This window comes from Musa acuminata, chromosome BXJ2-5 (assembly GCF_036884655.1).
Source record: "Musa acuminata AAA Group cultivar baxijiao chromosome BXJ2-5, Cavendish_Baxijiao_AAA, whole genome shotgun sequence".
NCBI classification, from domain to species: domain Eukaryota; kingdom Viridiplantae; phylum Streptophyta; class Magnoliopsida; order Zingiberales; family Musaceae; genus Musa; species Musa acuminata.
In genome coordinates, this window is record NC_088342.1 from 41,345,087 (window position 1) to 41,365,323 (window position 20,237).

At 34.8% G+C, this 20,237-nt stretch overlaps 1 protein-coding gene across 1 annotated transcript; it reads left to right on the plus strand.

Moving 5' to 3' along the window:
* Window positions 1-1,604: 1,604 nt before the first annotated feature.
* Window positions 1,605-12,631, plus strand: LOC135611815 (anthocyanin regulatory Lc protein-like). Its single transcript, XM_065107454.1, has 9 exons — window positions 1,605-1,732; window positions 6,542-6,796; window positions 10,255-10,351; window positions 10,492-10,506; window positions 10,628-10,684; window positions 10,786-11,590; window positions 11,669-11,754; window positions 11,972-12,412; window positions 12,498-12,631. Exons 1-9 carry the CDS (start codon window positions 1,605-1,607, stop codon window positions 12,567-12,569), a joined length of 1,956 nt encoding a protein of 651 aa, XP_064963526.1. The 3' UTR covers window positions 12,570-12,631.
* The last annotated feature ends 7,606 nt before the right edge of the window (window positions 12,632-20,237 follow it).

Consider the following 20,237-nt stretch of genomic DNA (forward strand, 5'->3'; position numbering starts at 1 on the left):
GTGGCCTGTGAGATAGACGTCAAAAGATGGGGAGACAATAATAGTGCGTGTCAAATTGCGGATCAAAGATTTGGACCACCCGCCGTTCGGAGAGGTAATAAATAGAAGACGACAGCTGCAACATAAAGGACTGTTCAACGAAGGAGACATCGACTTGACTACGGCTCCTGCAACGTCAAGAGACGTATCGCGCAGCGTACAATTAGACATGCATCGAAGTTAGATGTACTGCACAATCACAGTGATCACAGTATTTGTGAGACATACATCGTAAACATCCCAAGGCATGTGAAGCACATTTGGACACGAAAAATGAAAGCAATGGAGGTCGAAGATCACTCAGAAAGTAGCCTGCACTCGGTTTTCTGACTCAGATGATGGAATGATAACCTAATTAGATGAAAAAAAAAATAAAGCCGAAATCACCATCTGGAGAATGAATACAGATGACAATGTTGAAGTTTAATCATGTTTTAGGTCGCAATGAAACAATACTTGGCTTAGGATTCAGATGTTGTACTTGCAAGGAGAAAATCTATTTTTGTTCATCGGACGATAAACCTTCCTCCACTATCAAGAAAGAAAACTTGTGGCAATTGCTGGTTGTTGCAGATTGATCTAAGAGCTTAGATGAACAACAATGAGGTTTCTGATGAGCTTAGATGTTAGAAAGATAGCACATTTTCAGGCAATTCAAAAGCGCAGAAGATCTGAAGGGAGGGTCCATATTGGATTCGGAGTCATTATTATTGTTGTGTTGCTGCACCCTCAGCTTTACTCATTTTCTCTGTGTCTTTTTTTTTTTTTTGTTGAAAAACCAAAGCCAATGCCAGTCAACAATTATTATTGTTGTGTTTTTTTTTTTCAGTCTCTTCTTGTGTCGATACAATCCGAAATTTTACTCTCCTCCCCGTAGTCACTGCTGTCGGTCCAGCAAAGGTGATCTGACACTGCACCGGGCTGTAGTGTTCTATAATCGCAGATATCTAAGAGCAATGATTTTGAAACTTTGCGAAAATGAATTTCCAACGACTTGAAATCTTGTCATTTTCTGTGGACCATTGCGAACCCTAAACCAACAATAGATTTATAACAACTTGAAAACATGTTATTTTCTACGGATTATTGCGAACCATAGACCAATAACAGATTTCTAACCACTAGAAGTCTTGTCATTTTCTGCACATTATTGCGAATTAATTTATGGTGTACTATCTTTTCCTTTTGTGGTCTAAGGGTCTAAATTGTGCCAGATAAAGAAGGTAACAAAATTCTTGAGATAACATATTAAGCTCCAAGAATCCCCCACTTATTCATTTCAAGACCTCCCAACATTTACTACTTTTTGATGGATTTGTCTCTTCATTACTGCAACCACCGGAGATAGTGTCGTCACTATCCCCATAATGAAAATACCATGGAATATGATCCTCTGATGATAATAAAGTTTCTTTCGTAGGAGAGGCTCCATATCGAAAATGACGATTATAATTAATTATGATCTTCTGCAATTTATTGGGTTAGAAGACATGGTACAGAAAGATAATTACTTCTTCTGAGATATAATCGGTGGCTTCGGTGGAGATCTGGTCTTGTGTCAAGAAATGGCCGCAGATCCGGCGATTCACGAAGAATTGCTAGCGAGGCACATCAGGAAGCAGCTTGCTGCCATCGTTACGAAGATGCAGTGGAGTTATGCATTCTTTTGGTCTGCTTCCACGACGCAACCCGGGTAAGGAAGCTGCTCCAACTTCTTTGTCCCTCTTAAATTTATTCTTACTTGCTACTATCTTGTTCCGTTTACTTAATCGTTCAAATTCTTATATTTTTTTCATGTGTTTATATACTTAAATTTTTTATTCTTGTGTTAACGTTCTTAAAATTTGGAATTCATGGAGACCACAGCTTCTTTACTTATTTTAGTCCATTGATCTTTATTTTGCGGCACGATTCACTCACATTAGACTATTAATCTTTACTGCACTTTGTAGTATGCCACTCCCATGAAGAATTTTGTTGAGCTCTAATTTTGAATATTTGTTTTTGCTAATGATATTGTTCACAGAAATGCTTCCTTGTAGATCAAATTGTATCATGACAACATAAACACAACGACACATAATTTTAGTCGGTTGGTAACTAAAAACCATTCTACCAGCATTTGATTCTTTTCCCATGAGAGAAAGAATCATCAAGCGACTGTAGTTTTTCTTTTTTTCAACAAACAAAATTATATTAGCTAAACTGTAAAATTACATGAAGAGCTTTGAAACTGACAAACTAAAAGGACCACTCTCCTCGGAAAAAAATAAAAAAAAGCATGGGTTAATCTAGTATGTAAGCTAGCCATCTCATTCCCTTGTCATAAGAAAGGAATCAAAGCATTCAAGATGTCAAATATCTTCAATAATATTTTTTATCACCCAAGAGGTGGGAACAACCATGCATATGATTCGCACCAATGTCTCTGAGTCTGACTCTACGTGAATCATCTTGACTTCACCCTGAGCAATGATCTACAAACCATCTTTTGGAAACAGTCACCTCATAATAAAGGACACTTTCCTTTTTAATATACTTGCACCTAGTCAATAGAGATTCACTAGTATCCCACCTGAGGCCTATTCTAAAACACTTGGTTATAAACTTACCCTTACACAATACCATCCGAGTGTTTGGCCATGTCATGAGTCGGGAACAATGCAATTTTCTTATAGAAATGTCATGCATAGAGTAGTGGTGATGATAGCTTCAAAGATGTAGACTTATGCTTAAAAATAATCTTATTCCTAACCTTCCACGACCACCATAGAGTAGTGGTGATGATAGCTTCAAAGAGTAACCTAGGATCTCCCCTCGTTTGCACACCCTCATTAATCCAATCACCCTCATGCCATACCGGAAAAGAACTAAAATGTATACTAAGTTTTTGCTCTATAAGATTCCAAAGGTCACATGCAAACGACTAAGGTTCCAATAGATAAAAAGGACATAACTCAGTATTGCACATATCCAATCGGGCTAATCTATTAGTTGTGCGAAGGCCATGAAGAAGTTTTCAGCAAAATACCTGAAACCTAGGTAGCATTGGCAACTTTCACAACCTACCCGTTGGTCATCATTCATCACAGAATTATCCTTTTAGCAATGCAAAAACCAATAAGTAGACTTACATGAAATAAAACCTTTATTATCAAGCTTCCAAAGCTAAAAATCATCATATGACATAAGGGCAAAATCCATTTAACAAATGACCTTCAATAAAACACTCCCAGTGAGAAATTTTAACTTGTTCAAATTTTAAGAACCATTTTGAAATAAATCTGAAATCATGCACAGAGTATTCTAGCTCAAGAACATTACAAAAAGTCAGCTTAAAAGAAATCAGTAAATCTAAAATCCAAAGATAAAAAAAAAAACTCTGATCGTAGAACAATTACCCACAAACAATGAAAAAAAATTATATAATTTTTTAAAATAATTAAAAATAATCTCCAACACCAACTATCTTTAGAAGAGAATTACAAGTTCCAAGGGTTAACACAACCAAACTTAGCCCTAATCACATCAACTCACAAGCTCTTAGCCCTACTCCCTTACAAAGCAATTTTCATAATGTGAAGATCCTTAATGTCTAATCTCTCATTCTTAGGGAGATGTAAATCATAAGTTCTCGCTGCTTCCCCAATAAAACTTTCTAATATCTCTCATAATTTTATTAAGAATAACATTTAATATCCAAGAGACACTCAAGGAATGAATAGGAATGAAATTCAACACAAAATTAATCAAAATAGTATGACCCGCAAGCGACAAATAAGTTCTCTACTAACTCTCAATTTTATCAACAATAGGCTGCACCAAAGGTGAGACTTACTAATTCTTCTTAGAGCAATAAGGATCCCTAAGTACTTAGAAGAAAAACACCCTTCCTTAAACATAAAAGCATTATAAATGTTCCTCCTAACGCTTTTAGGGATATTCTTCAAGAAGAAAATTTTAGACTTAGATAGATTAATTATTTAATCTTCGTAGGATTATTAATCTTTGGAATGAAAAGAAGAAAGGTTTTGGTCCAATCATAAGGAAGCATAATGTGATCAAAGAAGTCCTGAAAAACTTAGATCAAGGAATCTGAGATAAGATCCCAATAAAATCTATAAAACTTCATAGTGAAACCGTAGGTCTAGACCTTTTACCCGAACTAACATTCTATCAAATTTCATTATGACTAAACGGTTGAATCAAAGAATCCAAGATGCCCTAGTGAAGAAAGTTCGACCAAGTTGCGTAAGGCACAACACACCCGTCATCTTTCCAAGGCTGGGAGTAAAACTCAATAAACTCATTCTTAATAAGAATAGGGTCCATAAGTATCCGCCCCCTAGTCTTGACATGGTGAATGAAAATTTTCCTCCTATAACAAGTGACCACAGCATGATAATACTTTACGTTTTGATCTCTATCACCAATCCACTTGATTTTAGCTTGAGACCACAACTTCAAATTAATTTGCATTATATATCTATTGTAAAGACAAGAGAGTTGAAGCCCATCCGACTTATAAAGACCACCCTTAGACTTTCTAAACTTAAGATAGGAGATATCTTGCTTAGTTGACTCTAAGGCCTCATCAATCTTTCTCAGACTATGCTTATTCTTATTAAGACAAATATCCCCTAAGCCTATGCAACTTGCAAGAAATGCCATTTAGATAGAATGGCATGCTGAAAATTTCATACATGTTGAAAATATTACATACATCATCATATTTAATCTAAAATTGATGAAATTTAAATAGAGGAGAAGAAGGGCTTCTTTGCCCATTAACATGAAACAAACGGGGATAATTATTATTGCAAACACAAGGCAAAGTAGAAACTACTATGCACCAAACATATCAAGCCAAACATTATTAGCATAAACCCTATCAAGTCATATAAGAATACGGGTACTGTCTTGACAGCTATTACACCAAACTTTAGATCGATAAATCCCAAATCCGTTAACCCCAAATTAGCAATAAAGTTATTTAAGTTTCGATGAATTCATGGTGAAACCCTACCACAAAATTTGTTAAAAGCTGAAACAATACAATTAAAATCACCCATAAGAGCCCAAAGAAACAATACAATTAAGTCATTCCATAATAAACTCCTACTGTACAAAGAAATACCCGCATAAATCCTAATAAAAATTCATGAGTCATTTCTCCCATCTTACATAATGGCAGTACGAGAAGAGAGCACCTGGATATGAATAAGTTCCAAAGCAAAGCAATCCCTCCCGACGCACCCTCCACAGATATCGCCCAGGAGCACCATCCACCGCCTAGCCTACATGCCATCCTACGTGCAGTATTTGCATCGGAGTGCATGTCTTGCAAAAAAACCAAATTACATCTATGAGATTGGATAACAAAACGTATCTTATCCTTCACTGACCTATGATGTAAGCCCCTACAATTCCAACTTAAAACACTCGCAGTAAAAGAAAATGAAAGTCAACAAAGTCCCTCAAGATGTCCAGTGGAGGAGAAACTTTTCCACCACAAGGTTGAAGTCCCAGGGCTGCCTCCACTGCCTCATAATCTTCTCATCATAGCTAACATTGGAGGAGATCTTGATGCAATCAAAAGCAAACGTCGAAAGAAATGAGTAAGAAACGGTATCCTTAGAATGGCCAGCAAGCAGGTCCGTCCAAGATACCCTTTTACCTTCACCTTCACCACCGTGCCAGCAGCAATCGGGTGAGGAGGTTCTCCCGTGCCCCCGGCGGACAGAGGACCGAAAGGCAGTGCCGATTCCCTCGCGCCAGCAGCAATCGGTTGAGCAGTTTCACCGCCGTTAGGCGCCACCGCTCTAGCAGCATTCAACTGCGCCGATTACCCCGCGCTCCCAACGGACGGATGACTGTGAGACATGCGCTCCCCAGCATCTTCTCTAGCGAGCGAAAGGGCGGAAGATCGGGGAACCTTAGAAATAGCGGGCGAAGCTAAGTGGGGAGCCGCGAGCGTAGACGGAGTAGCCGACGGAGGGACCGACGACTGGGGAGCCTCTGTGACAGCCAGCGACGCTTCAGGAGAGCGAGATGCTGACGGCGATGGGGTTTCTCCATCACCCCCCACGAATTCTCAGAGCTTCTCTCTCTAGACAAAATCATCAAGCGACTACATTAAACGTGTGCAATTATGGAACGATAGCAGGTTGTCATAAAAAGGAAGGTAGTGAGCAGTATATTAGATAAGATTCCTCACCTTGGTTTCTTCCTAGACTACCGTATAGAAGAATGCCAGTTAACAGACCTATGTCATGATAACACTGCACAGAAAAATGGTCCCGTCTTATCAAATATCAATAAAATAGGATGTGCAGACTTTCTACCGTATGGTAGAGCAAAGAGGGCTGTTCTTTGTCCCCCTCCTCTAGATAATATGGTGAAATTTACATTTCGTCTTTGCTTCGTGAATCTTTTTTATCAATTGATTGTTTCATGTGATTTGAGCTTTTTGCCATAATTTCGTGTTAATTTGTTTTGTCAGTGTCTTGGAATGGTATGGTGGATTTTATAATGGTCAAATAAAAACAAGGAAGATGATTCAACCAATAGAACTTGAAGCTGACCAAATGAGCCTTCAGAGGAGCGAGCAACTGAGGGAATTGTATGAATCACTTTCATCGGGTGATAGCAATCAGCAGACGAGAAGGGCTTGTGATGCATTGTCTCCGGAGGATTTGACTGATGCAGAATGGTACTACTTGATTTGCATGTCCTTCGCATTCAATATAGGACAAGGGTACTCTCTTTTCTTAAAAATCTAAAGTTGTCTTTCTCCCTGTCATTATATCTTTGTTTTATGGTCACTTCAAGATTCTTTTAATTATCAAATGCAATTTATCTCGTATACATGTCATCAGAGTAAAGAAGTTTTGATTCAAGAAACAAGTCTCTAATTCTGCATGATTCTGCTAATATAAGATAATGATTACTGGACAACTAAGATATCATGATTAATTTCCTCCATCATCATTTTGATGATTAAAGTTGAGACTGGTTCTATCGCATGCCATCTGCATTATCTATTGCTACGATGTTTTAATTGTAAAACTTTTATGGACGAGGTCGTACATAATTATCTCAGTGAAAAATAGTGATGAAGGATTGGATGAGTTTGAATTAGAGTTCTGCCCTTCAACTCTACAGGTGATGACATTATTCTGCAAGAGATTTTAATTTTGACTAGAAGCTAAGCTTTGTATCTCTTTTCTAAGCAACAAACAAAGTTATAATGTTGAGGAAAGTATACTTTCCAAAGCATGCTAAGGGAAACTAACACGGAACACCTACGTGACTGCCCTATTTTGTGTCGGTGGCTTTCATCCCTTTATGCTATTTGGTGAATCATTGCTTTCCGATGATTGTGTCTTTTTGTCAGCTCTCGACAAAGTATTTCCTACATAAAGTTCATGTCTTAACGTAAGCAAGACCGAGCATTCGTGTGTGCCGTAACAGCAGTATCGGATTATGTCATTTGAGTTTCTTGTATGTTAGATGCACTCTTACTAAAAGTTCACATTATTTTGTTTTATTATTTATTACCTCGTTGGATTTGTTCAGCAATTTGTATCATACTACCTGACCATGTGAAAGCTTTTTTTATGTTAGGAGAAAAAATTAGAGCTACAAAGAATATGATAAGATAAAATATTTTATGTTTTATTAAATTTTTTTATATTTCATAGCCTAGCATATATGGAGTTTATAGTTGACATATTATATTCATTATATTAATATGAATCTTTTTTTCTTAAAAATCAATAGTCAATTTGATTTATTATTTTATAGATTTTTAATGTGTTTCACCTCTTGATGTAATAAACTTTTTCATGATATCTTGATAAGTTTAATTCTAATATTCTTTCTCCTTAAATTTATTCTATCTAACATACTTTTTTATTATTATTAAAATATTTTAAATTTGAGAGATCTTGTGAGTATATCTTAGTAGTTTCACTTTTTTGTTTTTGATATGGTCTCTTATAAAATGAAATTATGTATCGATATACTTTAATCTTTCATAGTAGATAGGATTCTTAGCTAAGGTAATAACTGATTTGTTATCAACATTAATCTTGGTTGACTTCTCTTATTATATATGAAGTTCTTGGAGTAGTCTTCTTAACCATATTACATGACAAACATAAAAAAATACTACTATATATTTTACTTCACAACTTAATAGAGCAACGATATATTATGTTTTTAAAAACCATATGAATGTGGCTTCACTAAAATAAATTACAAATTTGATTATACTCTTCCATTGTAACTTCCAGCCCAATCACTATCACTATATCAAATGAGCTCCAACCTTTTCAATAATAAATAGAATATGCTATGGTTAATTGTCCCTTTAATATTATCACAAAATTCTTTTAGTGACCTTTAATTGAGATATCTTAGGAATAAAATATCTATTTATTAAACAAACTCCAAATAATATATCAGATCGAGTGCATGTTAAATATCTTAAACATCCAACTAGACTTTTAGAGTTGGATTAATTGGTTTACCTTCACTTTTCTTAGTCAATTTGGTGTCATATTTCACAAGTGTAATAGTAGAGTGACAATCTTCCATGGAAAACTTCTTTAGGATCTCATTTACATAATTTTCTTTTGAGATAATAATTTCTTTATTATCTTGTATAATTTCGATACCAAGGAAATAAATCATTAATCATTAAGCCTAAGTTGGCCATCTCTGTTAGGATCATAAAGACACTAAGAGAGGGAGGGGGGCGGGGGATTAGTGCTTTCAAAATAAAATTTTGATTTGAAAAATTGATAAAAAAAAATACATATCAGAAATAAGTTTAACTTAGAATGTGAGCAACTAAATCGGTTAGTAATAGTAAGAAAAAGCATAAAGAAAAATACAAACCAGTTCAGTTTAGGAAAAACATCTTTCTTTTCTTTTAAGATGTTCCCAACCATAACCTCAGCCTCTTTAGCTAGAATTTTCTCTATCACTTTTATTGTTTTAAATTTTTTTATTAGTTTGATTTTTGTTATATCTTCCTCTTTGTCCATGACCTCTTTCTTTTTAAAGATTTTGATTCACTTTTATTTTTAAGAGTAAGCTTAATTTGTAATGCTTACTCTATAGATTTTTCTTCTTCTCTTTTTGTAAGCCTTTGTTCAAGAACTTCAAGAGAAGCTATTAATTATTCTAAAGATATTTATTCTAAATCTTTAGACTCTTTATTTGCTACAATAATAAAATTAAATTTTGGATATAGAGATCTTAGTATTTTTTTTATTACTCTTTGATTACTTATTTGTTCATCATTTCATCGTATTTGATGAATGATAGAATAATTTTTGAGATGTAATCAAACAGAGATTCAAAAGTGTTTTACTATAATTGTTCAAACTTGTAGATAGAGCTTTTTTCCTTTGTCCATACCACCAAATGCTTTTTGAAGTATTTCCCAAGTCTCTTTTAAAGTATTTACTAGAGTAATGATCTCGAACATTATATCATCAAGCTCTTGATAAATCATGAATAATATTTTTTTCTACTTTTTTTTATCTTTGAGTTAGTTTTACACTTTTGCATTCATTACTCCTTCCTTTACAAACTCTAATATATCTTGAGAGCTTAGAAGGATCTTCATCTAGATGCACCATATATCGTAATTTTTTTTTATCAATCTAGGGATTTGAAATTGGATGATGCTTGAGGAAAAGGCTATAGCTTAACTTAGCTTTAATACCAAATGTTAAACTATGTAGGGAGAAGAGATAAACCTATCATACAAAGAAAAGTATGACAATATAAAATATTCTATGTTTCACTCAAAAACTCTTTATATTTCATAACTCAATAGATGGGGCTTATATAGCCCCCATATGGTACATTATGTTTATTGCATTTAATATAACTCTCTATTTTTCAAGAGACTCTTTCAATAATCATTAGTTAATTTAGTTTATTCTTGTATGGGCCCTTAATATATTTCACCTTGATAATCTTAATTCCAATATATCTTAGTTAAATGTTTTACGTTGTTCTTTAGATTATATTCATTATATTTAATATCTTTTTTCTTTTCAAAAGACTCTTTCCAGAATCAATCGTTAATTTGATTTATTCTTCTAGGCCTTTAATAAGTTTCACCTCTTGATTGAATGAACTTACACCTTTGATAAGTTTAATTCTAACACATGTTAGTTTTCTATTGTTCTTCAGATTGCCAGGTAAAGCATTTGCAGACAATCAACACATCTGGTTGAACGGTTCTCAATTTGCAAATTGCAAGATGTTTTCACGCTCTCTTTTAGCAAAGGTAGTATACCTAACCAGTTAAATTTTCCAATGTTGTAATTAAATATGTAATTAGAACACGAAGCTAAAATTGGCTACTGCCTTAATTTTTGATATGTTACTCGCGGAATGATTAATTTGGACACGTCACACATCATCTAGAGTGCATCTATTCAGGTACGATTACAGTCTTAGTTTCAAATGACCAATTACACCGTGATAGTCTCTCTCGATAACCTTTAAGTGAATATATGTCTAGGCGAGTTATGCTTTGATTTGTCATGGTGTCTATTTGCAGACAGTGGTGTGCATCCCTATCATGGATGGTGTACTAGAGCTTGGAACAACTGATCTAGTAAGTTCTATTTGATTGTTCTTATGAAGATTTCAAGTAGGTACTCTGAACTATTATACTTCTCATACAACTATCTCTCCTTTAATTTTATGTGACTTTAGATTTTGGAGGATCCTGCCATCATAGAGAAGATCACAAGGTCTCTCTGGGAGCTACCAAATCCGATTTGCTCTGAGCAATCTATATCCGGTCGTCGAATGGCTGAGAACGACGAAGATCATTTATGCCCTAATCTTGATAATAACATAGATGACTGTATCGACTTGGAGGACCAGAATCTGATCGTCGATCCTCAAACCCAATTGGGCAATGGTCCAACACACATTCCATTTCATTTGTATGCCCCTATCGAACAAACAGAACCAGTCCGATGCATGATCGAGGAGCTACATACAAGCATACGTGAAGAACTAATTGTAGGTTCTTCAGATGGCAGTTTAAATTATGGCTGCCCCACGCAAAAGGTAGAAGATGCATTTGGAGTTGATGGGCTAAATGACATGTCTCAGACTCAGAGTAGGCAGTTTATAGATGATGAGTTCAGCAATGTCCTACATGGCTATTTGGATTCTGATGGGCATGAACCGATGTCTTTTGTTAATGTTCAGAGAGTTGTCTCTGGCACTGTGGGAGAAAGAAAAAACAACCAGATTGTTGACGGTGTTCAACAGAGAAGCCTTAGCAGGTTTGTTCCACTGGATCTTGATGGTGATGATTCACAGTCTGCAAAGGCAGTTGCTGTCATTTTACAGAATTCAAAACATGTAAAACCGGTTTCAAGCTACCCGAAGATTTCTCATAAATCCAGTTTTGCAATCTGGAAAATTGATATGAACCCACCAAAACCATTCACTAGCATGTCTCAGAAGCTGTTAAAGAAACTTCTAGTGGATATAACATGGTTGCATGACGGACGCCTGCAGAGTCATCAAGAAAATGGGATGCAGGAAAAAACTTGCAAGCCAGAGGGAGAGTCCGATGTACGTCATGTCTTATCAGAGAGGAGGAGAAGAGAGAAGTTGAAGGAGAAATTTCTTGTTTTGAGATCACTTATTCCGTCTATCAGCAAGGTAGTAGAATTAGTTCCTGACGGAAGATATACTTCTAGAGTGGTATCAAATGGTTTTCTCGGTATATTTCTGTTCATGTGAAGTTTCTGACAATTTTTACCGAATCCAAAATTTTGGTGATAAGCTAGAAATGTTTTGCCTCTTATTTGGGAAAATATATCTTTGACCTTTCACCTTTGTTATAGAATTTAATTTGCTGTAATTATCTTTTTATCAGGTCGACAAGGCATCCGTCCTTGGTAACACCATAGATTATCTGAAAGATCTTAAGAGAAGACTGCTGGAGTTGGAATCCTGCCAGGATTCAGCGGAGCTTGAGATTGCGGAGAGCAGGAAGCATCCTGATGTAGCAAAGCGATCATCTGACAATTACAGGAACAAAGAGATCGTGAATGGCGAGAATTCTTTAGCAAAGAAGCGGAAAGTATCTGACGTCGATAGATCAAATGCCGAGCACCTCTGGATCTCGACCAAGGATAGACCAATCGAGGTAAACGTCACCTTGAAGGACAAAGAGGTTTTGGTAGAGATGCACTGTCCATGGAGGGAAAGCTTGGTGTTCGAGATAGTGGAATCTATAAGCAACCTCCATTTGGATCTGCTCTCGGTGCAATCTTCCACTGTCGATGGCATGCTTTCCCTGGCAATAAAATCCAAGGTTTGGATGCATCCAACAGCCTCACTGGTGGATTGCTTCCTGCTGTGTTTTCTAGTTACTGATTTGCTTTTGGTCTCCACTACAGTTTAGAAGCACCAGTGTTGCCTCACCAGGAATGATAAAGCAATCACTTCAAAGAGTGATGGGATTATTATAGCTGGTGGCATCCTCTTCCCTAATGACAGCAGGTCGTTGAGCCCTTACGGATCTTTCTTCAAGTCAACTGAGCACCAGTGTGTGTCACGTAAGTACGTGCAGGTTCTCCTCGATCTTCAGGGAAAATGAAAGCTAATGGAGTACACTCAGGAAGTAGCTTGCAAGGGATGAGCAGTTAGTTATACTTATTACTCAGAAGATGGATGAAAACTTAATTCAGTGGACGAAAAAGATAGTAGAAAACCTAAAGATGCTGACGTCCATTCATGAATCAGCTTGCGAGGGAAGAGCACTTGTCTTCATGGCAATCTATACTGTGGAAAGAACAATGAATAGGTAGGAGTGTCTATGTTATCGTCGTTGTTCTTAGCACTATGGTTCCGGGTTTAGCATCATGATACTCTCGTGGTTGCTGCACAACATATTATTCATTATTTTATGTTCGCCATCAAACATTTTTTTTGGAGTCATTTTGCTTACTTTGTTACTTCTGAGGGAAAAAACAGTATATTGTGGCACAAATAATATGAAAACAGTATCTAGTGGTCACACATTGAGTGGTTTGGAACACGACAAGGGAAAGACGACAGAAATGTAGAGTTAATAGTGGTCCGTGCCATGGTGCCTGCTAGGAAGACGTAATAAATGGAGGATGGCAGCTCCAACCTGAAGAGATGCTCAAGGGGATTGAAGGAGAAAACAAGACCACGTCAACTTGACTACGGATCCTGAAGCATGCACATAAATATGCATTAAATCAAATTCTGCATGTGAAGCACCGTACGTGGTGACCACAGTTAGCTGCGTCGCATAACTACGATATATTTAAAGGATCGCGAAACACATTTTGTACGAAGAAAAGGGAAAGCAAATGACACAGTCGACGTCGAAGATATTAGTGGAAGCCATTTCCAAGCAAGAGCAGTTTAAGAATCCAGACAGGTGGCAGCATGGTGAGCATTGAATGTTTCCACATTTCAACATGATAAATTTTTAAGTTCATATCTATTAAAGTTCAAGAAATGATTGGTACATTGTGTTTAGTAGAAGTTTCAAATCAAGTACAAAGCATAATAAATTAATTATGTATTATAATTTATACTTAACATTTGATAAATTAGAACTTAGTAATTAGATGGTTGAGAATTTAATGTATAAGAGATAGGGAAAAAGAAAATATTTATGTGGCATTCTAATTTTGAAACCAACTCTTAATTATCTTTATAAAAAAATGAGTTCTCTTTTATTCTCCAATATCTTTTTTTTCTTTCTTTCTTTTGTTTCCCTCACTATGCTCTTAAAGCTTCCTTCTTAAAATAACTAAAAGCGGCAGGAGCTGATATAGCAAAATTAAAGCACTATGAAGATAAGTTGAAGAGTTTATCATGTGGCTCGAGCATAAGGAACCCATGCTCGAGGCTCAAGTTATGGTTATGCAAATAATAGAATCAAAGACAGAATCCCTTCGCATTCAAAGAGATCTATCCATTGAGAGGTTTTTTCGTGTACAAATGATAACATCAAAGTTGACTTATCGGAATTTTATGATTAACTTCAACTTAAAGAGTTTTTTTATTGTCTTATTGTGATTGAGAAATTCTTTGAGTACCCGAAGATATCCAAAGATAGAAAGTAAAATTAATTATTGTAATACTTTGAGGTTATACTTTAATTTGATGGGACTTGGTATAAAAGATGTATATTCGGGAAGGGAAGATGAACATTTCGCTTTGAGAGAAATGAAATCTCTACTTAGTGAGAATGTTCTTTCATTTGATTATGTTTAAAATTTATTATTATTATTTAATAATATTCAATATGGTAGCAAAACTATAATCGATTATATTAAAAAATTCTACAAGTTGATGGTCTGAAACAATACTCAAGATTCAAAATAACAACTTGTAAGATATATTATTGGTGAACTATGAGTTTATGATTTGCGATGAAAGTGAAGATAAAACAACTATAAATATGATCTAATACTTATCAAATAGCACTAGAAGTTTAATCAAAGCTAGCTAGAAGTGGAGGAAGGAAGTATTCTAATGTTCCTTTGCATTCCTCTTTTAAGATTGATTCTACTCGTTAGAATGCTAGTGGATCAAAACACCACAGGAAAAATAGCCATTAGGTACTGACGAAAGTTGTCACCAAAAGTTTAAAAAAATTATTGAACTAGTGACGGTGTGAGTTGTCACAAGCTTCCATCAGCCTAGGTCTCATGGTTAAAAGTTTTAGCGATAATAAAAGGTACATTTGTCACTAAATTATAGATTTTAGTGATGACTTATTTTTATGACTAATATATTTAAAATTTATAATTAAAAATAAATAAATTGATGAAATAATATCTGTGACAACATTTGTTGATGGACAATTTTGTCACTAAATGTCTTGGTGAAAAATTTTAATGATATCTTATATCATTTACTAATTTTTAATTAAATAAATACATAATGATAATTCAATGATGAATTGATCTGTTATTAAAATGTTATATAAAAATTTTAATGATAATTACTTGAATTTGTCACTAATAATTATCTAGATGAAAACAATATTAGTGATGAACTATCATGTCAATAGTATTTTTTTGACAACCTATCAATTTTTAATAATCAATATAAAAAAATTAACATTTGAAGCTTCACATTTCAATGTTTATTTTGTTCAACAATTAATATTAGAGATGATGCAATCACAAATTCCACATCATTTTATCTAAAATCAATATTAGAGTTGATACAATCACAAACCATAAAAAAACTACATCGTCTTCTACATCTACTTCATGCATGAAGGATAAAAAATACATCTCCATGTCTTCATTCTTCTATATTCTTCGCTTTCTCTATCATGTATAAAATCACAATTGCAAAATTACATAATAACAAATCCCTAGGTTGATAATAAAAAAATATAAAATAAGATGTAAAATAGGTTGACAATGCAAAATACTAAGATATAAGTGTCAAATTTGTTAGGACCATAAAGGTACTAAGAGGAGGGGCAAATTAGTACTTTCGATAAGATAAAATGATTCTAAAATTCATTCGATCTAACTTGTATTGAAAATATATTTAACTTAGAATATGAGTAAAAGTAGTAAGCAACTAAGCTAGTAAGTAATAAGAATGAAAAATACAAAGGAAATGCACATCGGATTTATAGTGGTTCGATCGTCATGACTTATGTCTATTCTCGATTCATCCTTCATCGAGGTCATCGGTTTTCACTAACAATCTTCACTAACAATCTTCTTTTTTATAAGTAGTCCTCACAACTCTCTTACAATGACTTAGAAGATTGAGGAGGAAGGAACTCAAGACTTTCAATAAAGTTTGCATATTTAGAATCATAAGTTTTTCACGCTCTTTTCTTATTGCATCAAGCAAAAATGAGTGAGGTATTTATAAGCTTCAAATGACTTCAAAAATAAAGCCAAAAAGTCTCATCCCTAGGTTTTTGAGGCACTAACGGTACTATCGCCAATGCTAGGTAGTACCACCGCCTACAACACTGAGTGTTAGTGGTACCACTGCTTGACACAACCTAGAAAATTATGTTCTGGAGGTACTATCGCCAATCTGGGTGATACCCCCACTAGTTTGGGTGATACTATCGTCAGGTTTTTCGAAAACGTATACTTTATATTTTCTAGCTTATAGGCGATTCTACCACCTAATCTAACGATGCCACCGCTTATCCCAATTGTAGATCACTGAATGAGTCTTCTAATAGGCTTTATTTAGCCTTGATTCAAGCTCAATGGGTCCTTAATTGAGTTGGCATGAATACACCCAAAACTAACTCAATTAAAACCTAAACTACAATGATTACAGAGCCTGAATCCTATATTATTCGACATGTTATTGGTTCATCTGAACTTCTGATGTGTCATACTTTCCTTCAGTGTATTGTCTGATCTATCGACATGTTGATTCCCGCAACATACAATCTTGGCACAATGTTCGATTTTTTCGACCTGATGCTCAATCTCTGACTCCAACCCAATATATGATTCTCCTACTTCAATCGATTTATTTTTTCATGATCGAAGTTAGTTCTGCATGACTTTTCTCAAACACTAATTATATTATAAACTCATCAATTGATTTCATTATCAAAATCTGGATTTAACAATCTTTTCCTTTTTTACTATGTTCTACTTGAAAAAAAAAAAAAATAACTATGCTCTATTTGTTTTCATACTTCTACGCATCAGCATTAGTTATCAATCAATATATATCTACATTTTCAAAGAACACTTCCCTTGCCAGTTAAAGCATGGTTAAATTTCTTCGTCTCCATCTGTATCAAATCTCCTGAGAGAATATTTCAGCTATTTTTTCCATTGAGTTAGGTTGCCATCCCATCATGTGAATCATAAAAGCAAGCGGTTGTCTATTGCTGGCTACTTCCAGTGTAATATTTAACATATAGCACTTTCATTTTGCTACGCAAATTGTTGCTTTATGTGCCTCGAATTTTTATGCTACCTTTGTCTCACAGTTACTGGTGATCATTACGTTGCTACACAAGCACCATTTATGCACATCTAAATGCATGTTTCTTTTACGTCTCCTTTCTATTACAGGAACCGCAGTCGAGTTGAGGTCTCTTCTCATATTATTCTACACGCATCCCCTTCAGTGAAGAGCTTCGAGTTGTCTTCCATTTATTACGTATCCTAAATCCAGTGGCCCAAAACATAAACACGTAATGTGAAACCGACCACCATTAACTCTCGTAATGTGAAACCGACCACCATTAACTCTCTATCCTGTGAGTCTCTCTCTTCCTCGATACGTATTCAAATATATAATGCCTCGCCCTTCAAACTACGAATGAGACCTACTGATTGCTCTTAAGATTATGCCTTTGAGACGGGTGGGGAGAACAAAATGTTCTTAAAATAACTTAGAGAATTAATAATAAAATATTATATTATTAATAATAAAATATAATATTATTATTAGATTTTATGATTTTTTTAATTGGATAAGATATATATAATATAACTAGAAACTCACTTATCCTAAATTCCGAGATTATAGTCGAGGGATTACAAATGATCCTGTGAAAGGATAGGAAGAGAAAAGAATGATCTAGTTTCCTTTTGCATATTGACAACAATCTTGGATCTAAAGACGGTATCATCAAAAGGTTTTGCAAGTTGAAATGGCATTAAAAGGTAAGCATCATTAAATCAGATCTAATTATTTGATTTCAATCCTAGCATAAAAAATTGTTTCCGTATTTAATACAGCATATTACATATTTTATATTTACAATTGGTACGAGAGTCTAGGTTCTTGAGATCAAATACATTAGATCTATTGTTTTTGTTTATGATGCATGAATGATCTCTATTCTCCAATGATCGTGTCCATGCGGTGGCTGCACGAGAGCAAACAGCTACATCAGGTGGCGGTCGTGCGCGGGTAGGCCGCACACAGGTTGGTGACCACGTGCTTGCGGTAGCCGTGGCCAACCATGCGTAGGCGTCAACAGCTGCACAGGCAGTAGCCACGCGTGGGCAGCCGTAGTCTTTCTTATCTTGATAAGTTTAATTCTAATATTCTTTCTCCTTAAATATATTCTATCTAACATTTTTTTTTTTATTATTAAAATATTTTAAATTTGAGAGGTCTTGTGAGTATATCAGTTACTTGTTCACTTGTCTTCTTAATATGAAGTAGTTTCACATTTTTGTTTTTGATAATGATCTCTTATAAAATGAAATCATGTATCGATATACTTTAATCTTTCATAGTAGATAGGATTCTTGGGTAAGGCAATAGTTGATTTGTTATCAACATTAATCTTGGTTAACTTCTCTTGTTGTATATGAAGTTCTTGGAGTAGTCTTCTTAACCATATTACATAACAAACATAAGAAAATACTACTATATATTTTACTTCATAACTTAATAGAGCAACGATATATTATGTTTTTAAAAACCATATGAATGTAGCCTCATGAAAATAAATTACAAATTTGATTATACTCTTCCAATCATCGTAGCTTCTAATCCAATCACTATCACTATATCTAATAAGCTCCAACCTTTTCAATAATAAATAAAATATGCTATGGTTAGTTGTCCCTTTAATATTATCATAAAATTCTTTTAGTGACCTTTAATTGAGATGTCTTAGGAGCTTTCATGTATCTATTTATTAAACAAACTCCAAATAATACATCTTAAATATTATTATTTAAATATCTTAAATAATGAGTTGGATTAATTGGTTTAATATCTTAAACATCCAACTGATCGAGTGCATGTTAAATATCTTAAATATCCAACTAGACTTTTATAATGAGTTGGATTAATTGGTTTACCTTCACTTTTCTTAGTCAACTTAGTGTCATATTCCACGGGTGTAATAGTAGGGTGACAATCTTCCATGGAAAATTTATTTAGGATCTCATTTACATAATTTTCTTTTGAGATAATAACTCCTTTATTATCTTGTATAACTTCGATATCGAGAAAATAAATCATTAATCATTGAGCCTAAGTTGATCATCTCTGTTAGGATCGTAAAGACATTAAGAAAGGGAGGGGGGCAGGGGATTAGTACTTTTAAAATAAAATTTCGATTTGAAAGTTTGATAAAAAAATACATATCAGAAATAAGTTTAACTTAGAATGTGAGCAACTAAATCGGTTAGTAATAATAAGAATAAGCATAAAGAGAAATACAAATCAGATTTATAGTAGTTTGGTCATCCCGACCTATGTCCACTCTTAATTCCTCTTCCCTCGAGGCCACTGCTTTCACTACCGATCTTTTTTTTAATGGGTGAAAATTAACTACCCTTGTTACAATTTTTTTTTTCTTTTCATAGATTTAGGAGAGAACTTTCACACCTTTCTTTTACAACAAGACCTCATACCTCTCTCAGAATGACTTCTAAACTTAAGGAGGAAGAGACTCAATACTTTAAGAGAGTTTACACACTTAAAATCATAAGTTTTTATTGCTATCTCAAGCAAGCATGAGTGGGATATTTGTAGGCCCCAAATGGCTTCAAAAATAAAGTCAAAAATTTAAATATATGGTTTTTGGGGTATTGATAGTACTACCGCTTACGTTGGATAATACTACCGCTTGATAGAGCTTGAGAACCAAGACTCTGATGGTACCACCACCTACTTGGGTGATACTATTGCCTGACAATCAAGTAGTACCATCACCTGATAGTCAGGCGGTACCACCGCTTGAGAACTTGGGAACTTGGGCTCTAGTGGTACCACCACCTACTTGGGCGATGCTACCATCGAACCCAACTCCAGGTTACTGAATTGGCCTTTCAATAGGTCTAGGTAGCCCTGGTTCAAGCCCAATGGTCTCCTAATCAAGTTGACATGGTTACACTCCAAAACTAACTCAATTAGACACTTAAATGACTTCGATCAAGATATAACAATTACAATCGTGAAATCTACATTGGCTAGCACATCAACTGTTCATCCAGCACATCGTCCTTTCCTTTGATGTATTACCCGATCCATCGGTATGTTGACCTCCTACAACATATGATCTTCTTAGTGTAATGCCCGATCCTTCTGGCGTGATGCCCGAACTTTGATTTGATACTCTTCGGCCCAACGTTTGATTCTCCTACTTCAACGATTTGTCTTTCAGTGATCGA